Source organism: Camelus bactrianus, chromosome 3 (assembly GCF_048773025.1).
Source record: "Camelus bactrianus isolate YW-2024 breed Bactrian camel chromosome 3, ASM4877302v1, whole genome shotgun sequence".
In the NCBI taxonomy this organism is placed as follows: domain Eukaryota; kingdom Metazoa; phylum Chordata; class Mammalia; order Artiodactyla; family Camelidae; genus Camelus; species Camelus bactrianus.
The window spans coordinates 105,271,059-105,290,111 of NC_133541.1; the positions used below are offsets into that span (position 1 = coordinate 105,271,059).

A 19,053-nucleotide genomic window follows, 5' to 3' on the forward strand; every position below is an offset into this window, starting at 1 on the left:
ACCTCCATTACCCACTCAAGGTTCAAAGTCCTGGGAGAGAATCCAATTGGCCTTGCTCAGAAAACATGCCTGCCCCTTGGTTAGAAGAAAGACTGAAATAAATAATGACTCTGAGATTGTTGGCCAGAGCAACCTGGTGAATAGTTGTGGCATTCACTGAGGTAGGAAGATCTGAAGAGGAGCAGAGTCATGAAAATCAAGAACTCTCTTTTAGCTATATGAATTGTGAGTTACGTCTTAGTCATCCAAATAGAGCTGCTGAATTGGGGCTAAGTCTGAAGATCAGAAGTTCCAGAGTCCAGTGGGAAGTCCAAAACACCACGAATATGGGAATCACTGTCGTATGGATGCTGTTTAAACCAGAGACTTGGAGGGAGCATCTTTGGAAAGAGGTTAGAGAGATCAACAGGCTGGTGACTAAAGACAGAGCATTTAATTGTTCTGACAAAGGAGGAAAACTTAGGAAATTATACAAAGAAGGAACTGCCAGGAAGCTGGCCATCAAGCTAGGGGTAAATCAGGAGAGGGAGGCATCCTGGAATCTAGAACAGAAAGTGTTTCAGAAAGAAAGGCATGTGAACCATTTCCAGCACTGCGGAGAAGACGGGAGTAAGGACACAAAGAACTGACCATTCACTTGGGAGGATACAGATGTTGTGACCTTGATAAGAGCCAACTCCAAACAGTTGTACCAAACACCAACGGAGTGGCTTCATGAGAATACAGGAATTGAGTCATTTTATTTTGGGACAGTGGAATGCAAAATGTTTTTGTTTGAGATTAATTCACGGTGTCACAAGTAGCAATAGTATATTGCCACTTGTCTATCACATTTCATTGTATGAATATCCCATGATTTACTTATATATCTCACTATCAATGGGATATCTGGGTTGTTTCCAGTTTGAGACTTTTACAGATAGTCTGGCTATTAACATTCTGGTTTGTATCTTTTGGTAAACAAAAGTACACATATTTGGGGGCATAACACTAGAAATTAAATCACAGGATCCTAGGATTTATGTAGGTTTAGCTGACAGTTTTCCAAAGAAGCTGTACCAATTTATATTCACATCAGCAAAGTTTAAGAATTAAAGTTACTCTAAATCCTCACTAACATTTGATATTGTCAGTTTCTTTACATGTAGGTGTTCTAGTAAATGTGTAATGGTATCTCCTGTGGTTTTAGTTTGGATTTCCTGGGTCACTTTGAGTTTGGGCACATTTTCACATGCTTATTGGCCATTTGGAATCCTCTTTTGAGAAGTGCTTTAGTTTTTTGTCCATCTTTCTATTGTATGCCTTTCCTCAATGATCCATAGAAGTTCTTTACATATTCTGTATACAAGTCTTTTTATGGATATAAATTATTTGCCCAACCTGTGGCTTAACTTTTTAACTCCATTATCAAAAAGCTCGAAATTAAATATGATAGAACTTACCAATCTTTTCCTTTATGGGTAGTGCTTTCTGTGGCCTCTTTAGGAAATCTTTGCCTATACCAAGGTCAAAATATCTATCCTGTTTCTTAGCAGCTTTGTGGTTTCAGCTTTTACATTTAGATCTATAATCCCGGGTCAAGATTCATTTTCCCCCCATATGGATACCTAATTAACCCAACACCATTACTGGATCTTTAATGCTTTCCTTACTGAATCACAGTAACACATTCGTTATTAGTCACGCCACCATATATATGTGGGTTTCTAGACTTTGTTCTATTGATCTACTGTGTACCTTTATACATTTATCACACTACTTTAAGTTCTATAGCTTTAGACTGGTAAAAGAATTCAGAAACATAATTATTCTTGATTATCTTAATTATAGTTGGCCCTTTTCAATTCCATATAAATTTCATAATCAGCTTGTCCATTTGCATTTTAAAGCTACTGGTATTTATATTGGGTGACATTGAATTTATAGATTAATTCAAGGAGAATTAATATATTTTTTAACTATTCAACTTTCCAATTTATCATACACATATGTATAATTAAAGTATCCATTAATTTCTCTCTTTGGTATCAGTTTTTAGTGTACAGCTCTAGCATGTCCGTCTTTAGATTTATTTCTAGGTATTTAATGTTTTTGACATGATTACAGATAGTAATTGTTTATCAGATTTAATTTTCCAGTAGTTTATTGCTTGTTTACCAAAATACAATTGATTTTTAATACTTTGTGTCCAGTGACCTTGCTAAATTATCTTATTCATTCTACCAGGTGGCCTGTAGATTCTTTTGGATCTTCGATATTAACAATCATGTCATTAACTAATAATGACAGTTTTAGTGCTTCCTACCTTTTATTTTCCTGCCTATTGTATTTGCATTGAGAACGATGTTGCATATAGTGGACATCCTTGTGTGTCTGTCCTGATTTCATGGAGCAGGTTTTCAGGATTTCAAGATTTCATATGATGCTCGCTGAAAACTCTTTGTAGATATCCGTTAGGACAGTAAGAAAGTTTTCTTTCAGTCTGAGTTTGCTAGAAGTTTTTATCACGAATGGTTATTAAATTTTGTCAAATGTGTTCTTTTTAATTGAGATCATTTCTGTTATGTAGTGAAGTAAATTAATTCATTTGCCAATCTTAAAACAACCTTGATCCTAAAATAAACCCTAGTTGGTCATGTTCTATTATTTTGTAGATACCACTAAATACTATAATATATATTTTTAAATTATAACTTAATATATTTTTATTTATAAACATTTATTTTATTATGTGTATGTTTACATTTTTAATGTGCATAAACGAGTTTGCATGCAGAGTATGAGCAAACAGGAAGGAACTGGTACTGTAGGCTAGAAAGGGGAAGGTAGGGGAACGAGCTACTGGAGGTGGTGAGATGGATGTGATTCAGGGCCCATGCAAATGGGCTGCCCTTAGGTAGGAGCCAGAACACTTCTCTCACTGAACCAGGAGGGAAGGCGGAGTGTGTAAGTGTATATATCCCTAAGGTGGTGGATTTGTAGGTAGGCAGATGAAGTAGGTCTCGTACCACTGCTTCTGTGACATGAGTCATCATTCTCTATTTTTAATAGAGAATGAGAATTGGACTTGCTAAATATCTATTTGAGACTTGCGGTCCTAAATTTAAAGTGAATCCAATCACCATTGTTTGTGTTTTTCTCCTTAGCATGTACTTAATAGATATTGGTTAGTTTTTGTTTCTGTTTTAAAGTATATAGGTGTGTTTAATCAGGATTGATGTTTCATTGGGAGAGATACCCTCACTCTGACAAAATCTGATGAATTGAAAAGTGTATTTTGAGGAAGTAGACTCAAGAAGTAGATTCCTAGGGGAATCCTAAGAAAATCTAACATCCGTGAGGTCACTGTAAGCTAGTATTTTTGAGGGTTTATTTTTTAGCTGTTGTGCTAAAATATTACGTGCATAATCTCATATATCTTCAAATGCTACCTCCTATAAAATAGGAATAGTATTGGTCCCTTTATAAAGATAAGTAGGCTAAAAGATGAGAGGTTTGATTCCTTGCCAAACCCACAGAACCAGAAAGTCATGGCAAATCTAGATTCTAAATCCCACCTCCACACCCCCCCCAATTATTTAAGATGCTCAATGTTAACTTTTATTTTACTGTTACTTATATATGTGTCATTACTTCTAAAAATCTGAAACCAAACTTTACAATTTATACACAACAACTGCAAAATCAGTTTTAAAAATTTCAAGGAGCCACTTAACTTCATGAGTTATAATGTTTTAGTGAAACAAAATCACCACTTTTAACTTAATATATTCCAGTTTGACAGTATGACATGATGCCTATTCCTGCTTTCCTAGGAGAGTTCCAGGTACTGGGTATCAGAATTAGAGATGGATGGAAAGCCTCAGGAGATGGGAGCAGAGGTGGGAAAGATCAAAACATTTCTGAAGATTCAGCTGGTCTAGTTTGATGCTTAAACACTAGTCAGGGGAAGGGAAGTCAGATGCATTAAAAAGGGCCAAACTGGGAGAAGAGCACAGAGGGCAAAGTAAGAATCTCTGTATTTGGTAGCAGTGCTGGAAGTCCTCCCACTGCCCTGGAATTCTGAGACGGGGCAGCTAGATCAGTAAGGAAAGAAACTGCCTTTCTGGCTAGAGTTGCAGAGGGGCAGACAGTGCCATGTGCCGCGGGAACTTTTCCTCTAGCCAATCAAAATGTGTAACTGAGCACATCCTGGAACCCTCTCGGCCCCGTAAGGGCCTGCCTAGCCACTCTCTGAATCACTAGTGGCAATTTGTAACCCCATCAATGACCCAAAGTCATCTCACTTAGACTGTCTCTCTGCAGGCGGTCTATGATCCCCACAAAGTGCAAAAATTGTTCATTTTTCCTCTGGACCCCTGATAAATTCTATGGGTAAGATTCTGATTTAATTGCTCCTTTTCCCCATTGCCTGTTTACTGGCTGTCTAATTCTCTGAGGTAACTATCTCAAGAGACTCTGGAGAAAATCGTAATAGTCGTCTCTTCCCCAGAGAAGCTTCATACATAACATCTCCAGAGACAGATGAGCTGACAGATCACAAAAGCATCCAAAGCTCAGTCCAGAGAAAGGTCAGAAGAAAATCAGCTACGCCATCAGCAGGTGGGGAAAATAACCTGTAGCCTGTTACGGGTGGTGCGTAAAAGTCATCCCCAGTCTTTTTCATTGTGTAAATTGTGTATTCTTGTTCAGTTTATGTGAAGTTACAGTTTATGGTTTGAATCAGACAAGTGTATTACTGTCTTTGAGGCTTGTATGACCCCCTGCGATCAAATTAGGTCCCTCTGATATTCTCCTGCACCTTTCTTATACAGCCCTTACGGCATTTTATAACTACATGTTTGTTTGTGATGATTAGATTTAAGAAGGAAGCCATATTCCTTAGTTTACTCTTTTAGCCTCAGCACCCTGTACAAGTAAATAAATATACAATAAATAGCTGTGAAATGGCCACTGAATAAACAAGTGTCCATTATGTACCAAGCTGTATAATAGGGTTACTGATGGGTAGGAATGCACAAGTTCCCCAAAGTGTCCAGTCAAATGAGGAATTCAGGCCAAAAATGTTACTGGTATGAATATAATACAATGCAACTCTCTCTAGTGAGGTTTCTATAATGTTCTATAACAGAGGACTGGCTGGGTGCTGTGGAAGGGCACAGAGGGACAGCATCTAAGTTATGTTCGGCAAGAAGAGGTCAGGAAAGATTACAGTAGAGGAGAAATGAACACAGACACTTCATGTCTCCTGAGATGTACATACAAGTTTCTTCTGGCTAAAAAGGAAGCTTTAATGAACATGTTTCATAACTATTATATGGGAGGTCCCTCAAATCCATTCTTTTCACTGCCAAAAAGATCTATGTAACTCTAGATTTTCCACATTTATGAATTTTAGATGTATGAATATTGAACCTGGATGCACTGTACACACAAGATACACAAGCGTGGACGAGGTCATTTATGTGTGTTTTGCTGGGGGCGTTTAAGGTGTGTTTTTTCTCTTGGAGAATATTATAAGGCTACTTATGAGACAGAGAAAAAGCACGTTATAAGTTTCAAATCTTCTTACTCAACTGTTGGGTTTTTCTGAAGATGAAAACGCCTGGAAATTTGACAACACATTCTAGAGAGAGAACGTGGGGAAATGGGTGCTCTCATGTATTCCTGGTGGGAATTCAAAATGATAACACCCTCTATGGAGATAAACTTGGCAATATAGAGTCTCAAATTACATATGCCTGTACCCTTTGTTTTAACAAATCTTTATCTTAGCAAATCCACTTCTAGGAATCTACCCCAAAGTAATTCTGGCCGAAATACAAAAAAGACAACCAGGATTTTCAGTAAGGAGTAAGAGGCACTGGTATAATACTGATGAGATTAAGAGTTGCTATAGTCTTGAATATAAACTGAAAATATCATTAAGAATTTATGGTGCATTTATCTTCTGTGTCATTTGTGTATGTATGTGTACACTGTGCCTACACTTACGTCAAATATCTATGTCTATTCCCAGCTCTGTCCATTGAAAAAACCTAGTAACAATGATAAGCCAGTTGCAACAAACACTTCTGTCACTCAGATAGTCTGGGGGAGGAAATATACAAGATAACCGGGAATATCTTTTCATATCAGAAAGTCATAAAGCTATCAAAACCTACTAGAGTCATGTCAAAATAACGTATGATCCAAACTGGCTATATTCCTACTGACCAAAGAATGGACATTATGAACATCATTAAGGGTGATAACATGAAACCCATGAGTTCATTATGATTTTTTTTTAAAGAACTTATTGATTGCTTTGGGAAGATTCTAGGAAACTAACAAACTATTTTGAGAAGTTGTAAGTAAAAGAAATACTTCAAAGTATTTGTTTTACCTAACCTATATGAACTGTATCTCAAAGTAACCAAATAATTGGTGAAAGCCAATTTCTCTTTATGAAAAGTACTTGAGGTAAAATATAAAGGAGAAATGGTAGGATTCAAATATTACAGCGCCGAAGGAATTTTTAGATTTAGACATTCAGATGATTAGTGGCTGAAATATCATGAAAAGATAGACTTAATTACATATCTCCTGATCAAAGTACACACCACCACCTGTAAAGCAGTCTTCCCTCCCTCCCCCAAATCAAACCTGAATCTGAGTAAAACTTAAAATCTAACCACCAATTTTCACAAAATTCAGAGTGTTGTGGAACATAGAGAAAGCCACGCCAGGCATGCAAACAACGGCATGCAAACAACAAAATTCAGACTGTGGAAGTGCCACAGGAAAAATGCTTTTGTTTCTTCAACAAAAAATTACTAAGAATAAAAGAAAAGTTGGTCAGGGAAACTATAGAATAAAAAAGATTTTAAAGGCACATACACCATGGACAAAATATGGACCTTCTTTAAATCCATTTAGAGGACCCAAATATTCTATAAAAGTTCCTTTTTTAAGAGCAAACATTTTTAGGGGGAGGGTACAGCTCAAGTGGTAGAGCGCATGCTTAGCATGCACAAGGTCCTGGGTTCAATCCCCAGTACCTCCTCTAAAAATAAATAAATCTAATTACCTCCCCCTCAAAATAAAATTAAATAAATAAATAGGTAAATAAAAGCAAACAGTTTTAGAGAACAGTAAGGGAATTGTAAACATTGAGTTTTGGATGAAAACTACTAGTCTAGATGATTTAAATAGTTTATAGATGCTGACTCATCTGTGTTAGTTCCTTTCCTTATGGGAAAACATGGATCATTTTTCTTTTTTAAATTGAAATATATCTGACATATAACATTGTGTAAATTTAAGGTGCAAGCATGTTAATTTGACACAAATGTATTATAATAGGGTTGTCATCGCGATAATTAGCACCTCTGTCACATTACATAACGATCCTTTTTTTAGTGGTTGGATTCATTAAATTCTAACCAAGAGGCAAGCGTATTGATTATAATACAGTATTGTTGTATCTGTTCACTACACTGTGTTTTAGAGCTCTAGGCTTATTTACTACTTGTTGGAAGGAGACAGAATATATTAAGTCTATCAGAGTAGAAAGAAATATTCTTGTTGTATTTACTAGGCCTTTTAAATACAAAAATATAAATAAAAATAAAATGACTTATAATCCTACCATTTAGAGAACTGGTTATCTTATTTTTAGAAAAATGTTATGCACATAGCACCCTGTGTGTGTAATGTTTCTTTTCCTTTTGTGCTTGTATGTGTATATGTTTAATATATCCTTTTATGTATACTGTGTACTATAATGAATATTGCAGTATAAACATTGTCCTTTCCCTCATTTTGTCTCATAATGTAACACCTTGGAAAGCTTTCCATATCCGAATATACACCTGCTTTATTTTTTGAAAATTCCTGTATAATCAGGAACATGAATTTACCATAATTTATTCACATGCTCGCCTGTTGATAGGCATGCAAATTGTTTTGATTTTTGTATGATGCAATGAGTATCCTTATAAGTACATCTTGATACAATTTTCCAAGTATATCCATGGTGAAAGTTTCTAGGGGTGAAATTATAGGGTCACATGCCATATGTTTTTTAAAGAGGCATTTCCAAATTGTCCTCAAAGGCACTTTCACCAAACTGCCTTCCACCCAGAGCGTATGAGAGTGCCGGGTTCTCCTTGTTCACACCACCAGTGGCTCTCGCCAAGCCTTGATGGACATGTTCTCCCTCTGACACGCTAGTGAATAGGAGTCAGACATGCTTGTTTAGACTGTAAATTCCCTCCCTCCAAATTTATAGCACAGAGAATTTAGATTCTTGTCTCAACTTGTTTCCAATGTTATCCAAGCCATTAACCTTTTTTTTTAACCTCAGTTTGTCATGCATGCTGTGGCATTTCAGTTAAAACACACACACACCAACAACTGGGAATGGTTTTTATAAACTACTGAAATCGACTTTTGCAAACCTTGGGTTTTCTGGGTTGTCATGGTAAATTCATCAGGTAAAATAATACTAGTTTGGTTTTATTTTTTTATGAATTTCACACTAGGTACACTTTGGAAACTTACTGCAGAACCACAAGAGGAGCAATTTGGGCCACTGCTCCAAAGAAAGGTTTTAAAGTTCAAATTGGTATGTATCAAACGGGACAGTGTAGCCTAACCCACTCTGCCCATTCCTCTTCTCACAAGGGTTAATGCTTTTCTTAACCTGTGAAAACCCTGCGGCACTCACTCCCTGGTCAGAGTCTGGAAAACACAGGTTAACTGTTCCATCAGCTCAGTGCACAGGACAACATTGGTTCTTAACACTTCCATGGAGATCCCTGGCAGAAGATCGGAAATGTCCCACCATTGGAATGAGACTACCTAAAATGCATACAAATTGAATTTTGAGAGTTGAACTGAAGGGCATTTAAATAATTATTCTAGTCCCTGACGGGATTTTATTATAAGCTTTAGATTTTTTTTTTTTTTAGAGAATATTAAAAGCAGCAAGGTCAAAGCAAAAAATAACATACACAGGGACTCCCGTTGTATCAGCCGATTTTTCACTGGATGCTTTTTGTCTCATGAACTTTACTGGTAACTGCGGATAGCACGTGTATTAACTGCGTGGGTTTAGATGCAATCCTGCCTCCACAATTTCCTAACGTGATTCTAGAGCAAACATTTAACCTTTCTACACCATAACCCCTTTTTTCCCTAATCAATATGCTCTTTTTTCGGCAATAATTTTATTGAGGTGTATTTTACACATCATAAAATTCACCCATTTCATGGGTACAATTTAGTGATCCTAAGTAGTTTTACTAAGTGGTGCATCATCACTATAAATCAATTTTAGAAACTTTTATCCTCCCTGTTAAGATTCCTTGTGCCATTTTAGTTAATCTCCATTCCCATCCTGAGCCCCAGGCAATTGATAATCTATTTACAGTAGATTTATATATATATAATATATTATATATATAAAATATAGTTTTATATAATATATATTATACAATACTTATAAATATATAATATAAATAGAAAAATAAATAATATAATAAAATACATATATATATGTGTGTGTGTATATATATATAAAGTATAAATTTGCCTTTTCTGACAGTTTTGTAAGTATGTAATCTCGTGCTTCCGGCTTCTCTCATGTAGCATGTTTATGGAGTTCCTCCATGTTGTAGCATGTGCTATTAATTCCTTCCTTTTTAGTGCTGAATAGTATGTCACTGTATGGATATACCACATTTTGTCCATCCGTTTACCAGTTGATGGACATTTAGCTTGTCTCCAGTTTTTGGTGATTACGAATAATGCTGCAAGGAATATCTGTGTACCAGTCTTTGCATGGAAATATGATTTTATTTCTCTTGAGTAGATACCTAAGAGCGGCACTGCTGGGTGATACGGTAATTTTATGTTTAACTTTTTGAGAGACTCACGAACTGTTTTCCACAGTGACTGCACCATGTTCACTCCCACCAGCAATTTATGAGGGTTCCCGTTTGTCCACATCCCAGAGCCAACATTTGTTATTGTCTGTTTCATGTATTATAGCCATTCAGGGGAGTGTGACATTTGTGGTTTTCATTTCCATTTCTCTAACGCCTAATGATATGGGCATCTTTTCCCGTGTATCTTCTTTAGTGAAATGTCTTTTCGTATCTTTGTCCACTTTTTTCTTGGGTTATTTTATTGTTAAGTTGTAGTAGTCCTTTGTAAATTCTGGGTATAATCCTGTATCTGTTACATATTTTGCAAATAGTTTCTCCTCGTCTGTTGCCTGCCTTTTCACTTTCTTTTTCTTTCTCAGTTTGATTAGGTAGAATTATTACAGTTCAACTGCACATACACATGATATCGCATGTAAATACATATATACAGTTGCTGCACATTTTTTTTTAGTTTGCATATATGAACTGATTATTGTTTCTAAGAACAGATTAGAGCTTTGGCCTTTTCATTTTCTTATGATGTATTTTGAAGTGGAAAGGTTTTGAATTTGGATAAAGTCTAATTTTTCAATTTTTTAATGGACCTTGCATTTGGTATTGTTTCTAGGGAAATTTTGCCTAATCCAAGGTCTTAAAAATTTTATCCTATGTTTTATTCTAAAAGTTTTGTTGTTACATCTGTGATCCATTTGCATTCATTGTTCTGTATGGTGTGGAGGTCGAAGTTCATCATTTTTGGAAGGAATATCTAATCATCCCAGCACCATTTGTTAAACCAACTGTCTTTTCCTGGCACCTTAGTCAAAAATCAATGGACCATAAACATAAAGATATATTTCTGAATTCTTAATTCCGTTCCATTGACCTATACATCTTTCCTTATGCCAGGACCATACTGTGTTGGTAACTATAGCTTTATAGTACATTTAGAAGTTGGGAAGTGAAAGTCCTCTGATTTTTTCTTCTTCAAAATTATTTTGACTATTCTAGGTGTTCTGCATTTCTCTATCAGTTTAAGTGATGCATGTCAATTCATTCAAAAACAAGAAACTGCTAGAAATTTAATACGAATTGCACTGACTATTGATAAATTTGGGCATAATTGATATCTTGACAATATTTGAGTCTTTCAATCTATGAACATGGAATGTTTATCCAGTTATTTAGATCTTTTTTAATCTCCCTAAGCTTTGTAATTTTCTGTGGCTTGCTTTTCTTTGCTAAATTGATTCCTAAGTATTTATAATTTTTGAAACTTTTGTGAATGCAATTGTATTATTAATTTTATTTCCATATTATTTATTGCTTGTATTAGAAAAATACAACTGATTTTTGTATATCAACCTTATATCCCACAACCTTGCTATCTTGTTTATTAGTTCTAATAGTTTTTTGTAGATCCTTTTTGATTTTCTATATGCAGAATCAGGTTGTCTGTGATTAAAGGAGGTTCTACTTCTTCCTTTCCAGTGTGCCTGCCACACCTTCCTGCCTTCTTTCCTTCCACTCGTCCTTTCTTTCTTCCACTGGCTAGGCTCTCCAGCACTATATTAAATAGAAGTGAGAGCAGATGTTCTGGTTTCTGACCCTAGAGGGAAAGTATTCATCTTTCCCTATAAAGTATGATATTCACTGCAGATTTTGTTGCAGATACCCTTTATCAGACTGAGGAAGCTCCCTTCTATTCCAAGTTTAAGAGTTTTTATCATGAGTAAGTGTTGTATTTTGTCAAAAGTTTTTCCTTTTTCTACTGAGAAAATCATGTTTTGTACTTTATTCTATCAATATGATGTACTAGATTAATTGATTTTTCAGATATTAACCCCACTTGGTCATGGTGTATAATTTTTTAAATACGTATGGATTTGGTTTGCTATTTTTTTTTTGAGGATTAACCCTAAATTCCCATCATCAGTAAAAATGAGGATAATGATATTACTTACCTCACAGGTTTTTAGTAAAAATTAAATGCAATAATACACATAAAGGACCTAGCATGGTATCTGATACATAGTAAGAGCTCAATTAATGGGAACCATGTTGATTATACCATGGACAATAAATATCTTCATATAATTACTTCATATAAAATAATAGGAAAGAACTACATAAGTTAATCTGCTTACTACCAGGACTATATTACATTCACGGATGGAAGAAGAAAGGTAATTATAATAGCTAACACCCAATACTTGCTGTCTTCCACGTACTGTTTTAAGCACTTTATGTATGGTAACTTCATTTAATCTTCTCAACAGCCCTAGGAGGTATGTACCATTATAGGTGGGTATGCTGAGGGCATATATAATTTGCTCCAGTTATAAAGACATTAATGGGCAGAGTTGGGATTTGAACACAAGTAGTCAGGCTCCTGACCACTATGCTGTAGCGCCATGCCTTGTGTTAATTACTTTGCAAACATGATATTTAATTTACCCTTTGCCTCATGGTGCATAAAGCTATTTCCAATATACAAATATCCTCTCTGAGTTTCAGTTTCCTTTAAGGGACTTGCTCAAAATTCACATGTGATAATTTAAACCCAGGTTTGTCTGAAGCCTATGCATTTTCCATTTGTATTTTACTTAAGTATGTTTTTAAAGTGATGCCACCTTTAATGAATCAGTGTCTTTTTCTCCAAATTCTGAGAGCTTTTAAAAGTGATAAATAATCTCACCATGCACTTCCTGTGCTTTGCTAGATGGAGACATTAGAACTGACCCTTGTTGAGGTCAAGTCTGAATGAGGATTTGACACAGTAGTTCTGGAATAGGCAGCAGGTTCCCCTAATGTCATGTCACCCACAGGAAGAAATGTACTTCTAATCACAACCCAGTAGATATATTCACAGAAACACACTTCATACTCACAAAAACAATGTTTAACTTTCCATGTTAATAGTATTTATTCTGTTATTCAGTCTATCTGATTTCTTCAAAAATAGTGCTTGTCAGAACCAAGCAAGGTGATTTCACAACCCGTTGGTGGGTTATGAGCCACACTTTGGAAAACACCCATGGGAAATTATGTTAGATCTCTTCTGCTCAGATTTAGATTTATCTCAGGGTGGCCTCCATGAGACAGTTTTAAGCTGGTGAGTGACTTCTCGGAACTGATTTGGTAATCATGCTAATTTCTAAAAATAGAACGTAAGGAATGGCTACCAGACCACCCAAACTTGAGTTTTCATCTTGCTCTTTCTCTTTCCTTTCTTTAGTTCATTCAGGAATTTGTCACTTTTTCTATGACTATTTGTAGAGTCTACAGCATCCAGGTAGTCAAGAATGAGTAAATGCAGCCATGCATCCTGATGGCAGAGTGGGAAGGAAAGCAGTTAATCCACAGGAAAATATTATCCAAAAGGAAAATACTTTCAAATTCTGTTAAGCTGTGTGGACAGGAATATGGCGTGGTGTGTAACAGAGAGGCCTAATTCACTATGGGGTGTTAGAAATGTCTCTGTGAGAAGTGCCGCTTGGGCTGCGACTGAAAGCTGAATAGAAAATAAGCAGACAGCATTGTGAGTGCAGGCCCAGGTCACACCATACACATCACAATCTTCTAGGGCTGGAGGAGGCATGAACTACTAGTTGATAAATGGAAAGAAAAGATCTTCAAGCTAAGTCTGGAAAAATAAACCGGGCCAGACCACACAGGGTCCTGCAGACCATGGAAAAAGGTGTAGGGTTTTTATGAGGCTGGAAAACATAAAAATCACATTGTAGATGCCTGGTGTGTAGAACGGACTGGAGGGGTCCAAGATTACACAGAGAGGGCTATAAATAGTCTGTGGCAATAGTCTGGGTCAAACAGGATGGAATGGGGGGTGGGCAGGGTGGTGGTTGTCTGTTACTTTTCTCTTCTCTTACTGAGCAGACTTTACAATGCATTTCACATGCACTGGGACCAGACTTAATAATTTTGGAGCTGTCAATGAAGAAATAAATAAGCCATGATAGAGCATCACACACACAAAAAAGCAATGGAAATGCAAAATGGCCAAGGTTTAGGGAAGCTCTTACTTTTTTATTTTTAAAAAATCAGATTATGAACCTTCATATCCTAGTTATCACCAAACGGTATGATGCCCACATATTTTACTGGATATAGGTCTGGAAATAAAATACTTATCTTCTCTCCCTCCAAGAAGATAGGATCTGTAATAGAGGGCTTCTGATCTGATGTGCTGAAAGAGAAGGATGATTTGTAACAGCCAAACCTGGCTCCAGGGTGAAATAAATGTCTAATCATACTGGACAAGGGAAGCATGCTGCCTCTTGCCTGGGCTTCTTCTTTCTTTGATTAATAATCCCCCATGTGGTCGAACACTGTCATTGTCATTAACTTGGCAGACTTTACCAGTCTGTTCTTGGAATAAAAATAGCTTAGCCCAATGGCCAAAAGGTACATGAAAAAATGCTCAATATCGCTAACGATCAAAGAAATGCAAATCAAAACTACAATGAGGGATCGCCTCACACCAGTCAGAATTGCCATCATTAAAAAGTCCATAAATGATAAATGCTGGAGAGGGTGTGTAGAAAAGGGAACCCTTCTACACTGCTGGTGGGAATGTAGTTTGGTGCAGCCATTATGGAAAACAGTATGGAGATTCCTCAAAAGACTAAACATAGCCTTACCATATGATCCAGCAATTCCACTCCTGGGCATATACCCAGAGGGAACACCCCAATGTTCATAGAAGCACAATTTACCATAGCCAAGACATGGAAGCAACCTAAATGTCCATCAACAGATGACTGGATAAAGAAGCTGTGATATGTTTATACAATGGAATACTACCATTCCCATAAAAAAGAATAAAATAATGCCATTTGTAGCAACATGGATGGACCTGGAGATAGTCATTCTAAGAAAGAGAAAAAAAAAATGCCATATGATATCACTCATATGTGGGAATCTTAAAAAAAGAAAAGAAGAGGACACTAATGAACTCATCTACAAAACAGAAACAGACTCGCAGACATAGTAAACAATTTTATGGTTACCGGGGGAAAAGAGGTGGGAAGGGATAAATTTGGGAGTTTGAGATTTACATGTTAGCCACTATGTATCAAAATAGATTAAAAAAAGAAACAAGTTTCTTCTGTATAGCACAGGGAATTATATTCAATATCTTGTAATAAGCTTTAATGTAAAAGAATATGAAAACAAATATATGTATGTATATGCACGACTGGGACATTGTGCTGTACACCAGGAATTGACACACTGTAACTGACTATACTTCAATTAAAAAAAAAAAAACAGCTTAGCCCAAGCCACAAAAAAAATGTCTGTCCGTTCAGGATGAATTTAATAAGAACACTGTCCCCTACTTAGAGTTCAAAGTAATGGAAGAGGAGTCCTCTGGTCTTTCGCCACGTTCCTGACCTCCACCCTGCCTCCAGTGGGGAGCTGAATGCAGCCGATCGCTGCTCTGTATGCTACCCTAGTCTGCCTACACTGTTTCCACTGGCATGGAATTATGTTTATGGTTAGTACTCTATTCTCTCGTCTTTGGGTACCCAGTCCTCACCCATCTCATTTGCCAGCTATCTCAACGAGACCCATTTCACATTCCATGAGTCATCATTGTTTCTATTAGCTAAGGGCAGCCTGTGGTGCAATAGATCCCAGGCAGCATTACATATTAATTAGCACATTGTTGCTTCCTGAAAGACCTGTAAAACCCAACAGGTATAACGTGTAGTGGTGCAGCTGGGAGGACTGTGAACCAAAGAGCCCAGGTCCAGGCATCTATCCTGGTACCCCTTAAACCTATGACAGAGATGATCAGCCAGTCCCAGAATCTAAGTTCCTAAAAGACAATACAGTATGTACATATATGACTGAAACATTGTGCTGTACACCAGAAACTGACACATTGTAACTAACTATACTTCAATTAAAAAAAAAAAAAAAGACAGTACCAAGGATGTTCTTCTCACATTTTTACAAAGCACTTCCCATGTATTCTGTAATTCTGGAATTCTGTAAATTCCCACCAGGGACGTAATTTCTGATATCTTATGTATGAATCAGTCTTCACTGGTAAACAAAACTTCATTTATTGAACAAGCAGACAGCAAGGACTTAGTCTTCCTTAGAATGTTACTGCCTCAGATTAATGCTTCATTGACTTTCTCTTCTTTTGTTTCCAAGTCCTCTCCTCCTCTACCCAGCACAGCGATCGCTATAAAGAAGAAAATGTACTAAGTACAGTTCTCCCATCGATAGTCTACATTTGTTTTCTAAGCAAAGAACTGGTCCCTAGGAATTGGTTTGCATACCTGGCCACTGCTTTGCAGGCTCTTAATTTTTTGATTCAAATAAAACTTCAATGTGTGACCTCAGTGACGTGATGTCGAAAGAAATACGTCAAAAACAGTGTTGATACAGAGAGCCTTATTGTGACTAGAAATCATGCTGGTGCTTTGAGGAAAACAAATCATTGTAAGAGGAACACATTTTTAAAGGAGGCTCTTTGCAAACAACAGAGACCAGTTCTGCCCACCTGGGTCTCATTTCCTCCTCCCACCCCTCCAGCCCATGCTCCTTCAAGTGTGAAGCCCAAATCTGAGCATATGTCCTGCTGAAAGCTCTGCCATGTCTCTCCAACACCTGCAGACTCGTGAACAAGTTCCTGTCATGGGATCTTCCCTCAGTCTTCCTCTCCAGCCTCAAGCTTTCCCATCACACCTGTGATTCCAGTGAACCCAGACTATGTTCTTTCTCACATCTGTGCAAAATCCATGCTGTTTCCCTCTTTCGGATCTTGCTTTTGGACCTGGAGAACCCTTCACCTCTACCGTTGGTGAGGTGTCTGATCTTGTACAAATGACTTAAACTTCACTGGGCTTTGATTTCCTCATTTGTAAAAATGGGAGCATAAGAGCAGTATTGTGGGGTGGGCTGTGGTCCCCTTGGACAGTGTAAAGCCTGTCCGGGAGGAGTCACTCAAGGGAAAAGTCAGCAATATCACCTTCATTTTGTAGTTACTATTGTCACCATCTTTCAAAATTTAACTCAGGTTTCTCCTCTGCTAAAAAGCTTTCCCTCACATCCTCATCCCAAAGACTGGGTGCAATCCTTCCTTTTACTGTCCATCTACTTCTTCATTGCCCTTTTCACATCCTGTTCTTATCATTAATGTGGGTCATGGTCTGTTATAATCTTGCTCCACAGTGAAGTTGTTAGTATGGGGAAATATGCATGAGATGGTTCAGGGAGGCCTCATAATTCATAGTTTACGGACCTCCTGCAACAGTACAGTTAGGATAGGCTCATGAATGATAAGTGAGTAAATGGGGTTTTATCTCCTGGGCTTTACAGCTTTGCAAACTCTGTTAATGAGTGCTTGCTCTGTGCCAGGAATAACATTAAATATAATACTCATCATGTTTCATCTTTACTGTGATCCAGTGTGGAAGATATTGTTATCATTCCCATTTTACACACGTGGAAACTGAGAGTCTACACCTCCTGATGGACAGTACTCCCAAAGCCTGACCTCTTAGCTCAGGGATGCTCTGCCCTGATCTGTAAGGTGTCATTTGCCTCTAGGACTCTTTAGTGTGTAAATGTACTTAACCCACTTTCATTTCTAATTCCATTCCAGGTACTCCTTCCAAGACGAGGAAGATATGTTCATGGTGGTGGACCTGCTGCTGGGCGGGGACCTGCGTTATCACCTGCAGCAGAATGTCCGCTTCCAGGAAGACACCGTGAAGCTGTTCATCTGTGAGCTGGCCATGGCCCTGGACTACCTGCAGGGCCAGCGCATCATTCACAGGTCAGTCAAGTCCAAGGGGACAGCCTTGGACCGCATGCAAGGGATGGAACTCACAACCTGCAGCATCCAACAAGTCCTTGTTGAGCAGGACATCTAATCTTCACTTAATTCTTACAGTAGTTCCTTACGGTAGGTTTACTATCCCCACTTTGCATATTTGAAAAAAAAAAACAATTGAGTATATTGAGTTTAATTTGCCCAAGATCACAGCTGCAAAACAACAAGACCAGAATCAATGAGTGTTGGTACTGTCTTATAACTAAGCCTTGACAAAGAGAAGAAAGGGGGCCATATAGGAACTTAATAAATATTAAATGAATTAATTTTAAAAGAAATGGAGGAAGTACTTGGAGGGAAAGAAATAGAATGGGAAGGAACAAAATTCTTAGGGGAGAAAATGTGAGTCCTGACATCTGCCTGTTACCCACTCTACATCAAGTCCCTGTAGTGTGTGCGCTGCAGACAGAAGTCAGCAGAAGCAGCGTGTCTCCTTCACTAGGGGCCTTTGGGTAAAAGACAAACAAACAACAATAGTAGCTCTAAACCTAGAAAGACATTAGAGAGAAAAGGCTAATACTTTACATTTATGAAGACATTGGTAGTTTTGATGGCGATTTCCTATATAATATCTCACTTGACCTCTATAGTAAGTGGTCAGTGATCAGAGCAGGTATAGTTAGACTAGTATTAAATATGTGGTAACTGTGATTTGGAGACATGAAATTATCATCTAGGTTATTTATAAGAATTTCAAACCTAATCACCATCAAAGAAGCTATCCTTTACCTGGTTTTCTATATATATATACACCAGGCACTGCTAGGTACTCTCATATATTATCTTATTAAATTCTCAAAACTCAAGGAAGACTCCACATTTCATTATAATATCCCCATTATACAGATGAGAAAACTGAGGCTCAAAGATTTGCCAAGGATTTAAACCCAGGTCTCTCCAATCCTAAAGTCAGAGCTCTGTCTACTAGACTACCCTGTACACGAGATATGTACACGAATTAATGATACACTAGATGAACAATCAGCACGTGTGACTCTGCCACTGTCATTTCTAATCCTTGAAGAATTTGCTGAGTTTTTAAGTTTGATTATGTCTCCTTTCGTAAAAATTTAGCTAGATAAAATATTTACCCACCACTAGTGACATTTTTCTGGAATTTATCAGGACTAGTACAGAGCCGGTGGTTGAAGATTTAGCACCATACTTTATAGATTCTCTGTGCAGGTTTTATGGACCCATTCTTCCCCCCCCCACACACACACTTTTGGCCTTGGCGCTATGCACTTCCGTAATTATTATTTAATTTCC

The 19,053-nt window shown here is 37.3% G+C and overlaps 1 protein-coding gene and 1 long non-coding RNA gene across 2 annotated transcripts in view; one reads left to right on the plus strand and one right to left on the minus strand.

Annotated features, from left to right (window-relative positions):
* STK32A (serine/threonine kinase 32A) overlaps window positions 1–19,053 on the plus strand; it is a 112,370-nt gene that overhangs the window by 40,781 nt on the left and 52,536 nt on the right. Inside the window, exon 5 of the mRNA XM_074360888.1 lies at window positions 17,554–17,727. Within this exon, the coding sequence (XP_074216989.1) occupies window positions 17,554–17,727 (174 nt within the window). The remainder of the gene's footprint in view (window positions 1–17,553; window positions 17,728–19,053) is intronic.
* Window positions 15,954–19,053, minus strand: part of LOC123618224 (uncharacterized) — a 30,663-nt gene continuing 27,563 nt past the window's right edge. Inside the window, exon 3 of the long non-coding RNA XR_006726631.1 lies at window positions 15,954–16,128. This is a non-coding gene — a long non-coding RNA (uncharacterized LOC123618224). The remainder of the gene's footprint in view (window positions 16,129–19,053) is intronic.